The 3,435-nt window shown below is 63.9% G+C and overlaps 1 protein-coding gene across 1 annotated transcript in view; it reads right to left on the reverse strand.

Annotated features, from left to right (window-relative positions):
- Positions 1–1,512: 1,512 nt before the first annotated feature.
- The window catches only part of MAP2K7 (mitogen-activated protein kinase kinase 7), an 8,003-nt gene continuing 6,080 nt past the window's right edge, over positions 1,513–3,435 (reverse strand). The window contains exons 7-11 of the mRNA XM_024746009.1: positions 3,213–3,392; positions 3,032–3,112; positions 2,767–2,909; positions 2,084–2,129; positions 1,513–1,961 (exon numbers count right to left, since the gene is read on the reverse strand). Coding sequence (XP_024601777.1) covers positions 1,827–1,961; positions 2,084–2,129; positions 2,767–2,909; positions 3,032–3,112; positions 3,213–3,392 — 585 coding nt within the window. The 3' untranslated portion in view covers positions 1,513–1,826. The remainder of the gene's footprint in view (positions 1,962–2,083; positions 2,130–2,766; positions 2,910–3,031; positions 3,113–3,212; positions 3,393–3,435) is intronic.

Here is a 3,435-nt window from a genome sequence, read left to right on the forward strand (position 1 = left end):
GTAGGGGAAACGGGCCGACACACACTCACAAAACAGAAAATAAAGTTAAATAAAAATAAACTCAGGCAGCTGGCCCTTTGGGCCAGCCACGCGACCTTCCCGGCTACCCACAAAGGCCCCTGTGGCTGGGGCCCATGAGGGAGGGCGGGAGCCAGGCCTACTGGCCCCGCACCCTGCCCCCCTCCCCTCACAAAGGGGATTGGAGCAAAAGAAGGTGGCCACCCCCCAGAGGGGGGGAGCAGAGAAAAGATGACTTCGAGTACTTTTTAAAACATGCGGCGTTTTGTGACTACCCTAGTGGTAACTACGGTCAGTGAGCTAGATGGAGGCTACAGTGATGCCTAGTCTAGATTGCTTCGGCTACATCCAGCGAGCTTCCCCACCTTTGGTGTTGGTTGCTTTTTGCGGTTTTTCTGGAGTTTTCTTTTGTTTTTTGTTGTTATTTCGTTGTCCACTTGATTTGCATGCATCACCAACAAAAAGGAAACACACCCCCTCCTCCTGCTCTCGCTGCTCCCCAGGGCCCGGGCCTCGGTGTGGGCTGGGGACTGGCCAGCTCTGGGTGAGTCGAGGGGCGCTCAGGGCCACTACGAGGGCGTGACTGCCTCCACACGCCCAGCCCTCGGCCTGCCCCACCTCTATCCCTGTCACACATCCTCAGACCCCCACATCCACTCCACGTGCCCTCAATCCCTGTCTCCCCGGGCCCCATGGCCCCCACTCCTGTCACCCGTTCCCTCCTCCTCCTCTGCCTCACCGGCACCTGCTGCCCTCCACCATGCCCCACACCTGCCTTCCCTGAAGGCCACCCTGTGTGGCCACGGCCCCTTGGGCTCCCTCCACACCCCCCCGAGGTCCTCAACTCACCCCTACAAGCTGTGGCCAGTCTCCAGCCCCGAGGGAGGAGCACCCCGCGCCCCCCCACCCCAGAGCCCACCTTTGGGACTAGTCTCTCCCCGGCGGGGTGGCCCAGGCCCCCAAGGCTCGGCCCCCAGCCCCCCAGTGCCCGTGGGCCATCGGGGGGGCTGCCACCACAAGCAGCTAAACATGACTTTGGTAAAAGTTTCTGAAGGTACCGACAAACCCCATGAGAACAAGCTCTTCTCCTCCCCCCACCCCCCAAACACCCCACCAAGTATAATAAAATACGATAAACTCCAAAAAGGACCCCCTGAGATCAAAAAGAGAAAGAGAGAGAGACCAGCCCGGGTCTGGCTGCAGTCACAACGTCCAGCCCGCCTGCCCAGGGCGAGGACGCCAGCCAACTGACTCATGGCTTGCCGGAGACCTAAACGGACCCAGGGGTGCCGCCGGGGGTGGCAGGGCCTGGGCCAGGAGAGAGGCAGAGGCAGGGAGGGAGACAGGGAAAGCCAGAGAGGTAGAGAGGGAGGGGACAGAGAGAGGGAGATGGAGCCAGGGTGCATGTGCGTGCGAGGCGGCGGTGGGACAGCGTGGTGTGGAGGGGAGGGGACAGGACGGGCGGCTCTCTCCCGGTCCCTGGGGGCCGCCCCAGCCCAGAGGTTACAACTGAATAAATAGCGAGTCTGCTCGCGGCCTGCTGTCTTCCGTTCACAGTGTCTGTCGGGGGGGATGCGCACAGCCGGCTGATCCTGGGACGGGAAGGGCTGGGGCCTGGCGGGCCCATCTGTCCATGGCTGGTGGGCAGGGAGTCAGGGGTGGGTCGGCGCCCCCTACTTTCTGTCCTCAGCCCTCGGCGGCCGTCCAGGTCCCAGGGCTCCCCTGGCGGGCAGCTGGGTGGCCGGGTGGGGAAGGGGAGGCCAGTGGCCACGCCCCCGGCCCCCAGTGGGCTGGCCGCCGCTGTGCGGCTACCTGAAGAAGGGCAGGTGGTGCTGGCTCAGGACCCCACTCGCCCGCGGCGACTCGGTCTTCGCCATGACATCCTTGAACCAGGACGCCACGTCCACCTCCAGCGTCTCGTAGCGCTTGATGAAGCTGTGTTCCTGTGGGGCCCAAGGCAGGGCACTTAGGGCAAGGGCGTCTTCCCTGCTAGCCTTGCTCAGGCCCGGCGCCCAGTGTGGCGGGGGGCTTAGGATGGGGGCTGGGGAGGCCCCCGGGTACTCACAAGTAGCTTATTATACTTTGGTCTCTTCCTGTGATCTTTAGTAAGGCTGGAGGGAGAAGAGGAAAGGAAGAGAAGTGAGAGCAGGTAGGAGAGGCCTGGCCGCCCTCGTGGCTGAGTCGGGTCTGCAAGATCTGTGGGCAGAAGCCCGCACCCTCCCGGGCCTGCGCTTGGGCCCCCCACCGTGACAGAAGCCCAATGTGGGCAGTGAGACGCCCATGGGAGAGGTGGGTGGGCTCCCTCACGGGAGGCTCCAATGTGGACGTCCCTCGTGCGCTACTCTTGCCAGTTGGTGCAGGACACTCAGAGCCCTTAGCCCTGGGGCGCCTCTGCTCGTTCACAGCTCCCCCAAGGTGAAGCCCGAGGGCCACCCTGCCAAATACCCCTGGGGCCAGGAGTCCCCTCAGGCTGAGTCCAAACCCAACTCCTAGCTCCCGGGGCTCAGGCTCCAGCCCCCACACCATCCTGGGGCCCCTCTCCCCTCCCGAGTGGCCTGGGCGCAAGGCCACATCTGACCTCACCCTGCCTTCCAGAGTGGAGGGCGGGGGCGGGGCTCCTCACCAGTCTTTAACTCTTAGTTGCGGCATGCATGTGGGATCTAGTTCCCTGACCAGGGATTGAGCCCGGGCCCCCTGCATCGGGAGCGTGGAGTCTTAACCGCTGTGCCACCAGGCAAGTCCCCTCACCAGTCTTTGACGAAGGACTGAAAGTCCCCCGAGAAGCCCATGTGACCAGGCAGGAGTGGGGGTTCTTCCTGTAGGACTTTGGTGAGGACCTCAAAGTCCGTCTTGCAGTTCTTGTAGGGAAACTGTCCCGTCGCCAGCTCCACCTGGGAGAGAGACGGGCAAGGCTGGGCCGGCCAAGGACAGGATCCTGCCCTTTCCCGCCAGCTGCCTCTGTACCCCGAGAAGACCCCACCCCTGGCCTCGGAGAGCAGGGACCCCAACTCACCAAAGAGATGCCCAGGCTCCACACGTCGGCCCGGATGTCGTAGTCAGGCTTGGTGGGGTCCGGGGGGTCGATGCGCTCAGGCTGCCGGTGGGAAGTAGGAGAGGGTGGATGTACCCCTGTGGCTGGGGTGGGTGTACCGCCCCTCATGCCCGGCCGCCGGGCGCTGCTGGGCCCCACTTACTGCCATGTAGGCAGCGCAACCCGCGCTCCGTGTTTTGGCTTTGGAGTCAACGAGGCGGCCGCTGATGCCGAAGTCGCAGAGCTTGATCTGGCCCCGCTCATCCAGCAGGATGTTGGAGGGCTTGACGTCCCGGTGGATCACGCCGTGCTTCTCCTTCAGGTAGTAGAGTGCCTTCACGATCTGCGGCGCGGGCAGAGGAGGGCACCAGTGATGGCAGGGACGG

This window comes from Neophocaena asiaeorientalis, unplaced genomic scaffold (assembly GCF_003031525.2).
Source record: "Neophocaena asiaeorientalis asiaeorientalis breed wild unplaced genomic scaffold, Neophocaena_asiaeorientalis_V1.1 scaffold357, whole genome shotgun sequence".
In the NCBI taxonomy this organism is placed as follows: Eukaryota; Metazoa; Chordata; class Mammalia; order Artiodactyla; family Phocoenidae; genus Neophocaena; species Neophocaena asiaeorientalis.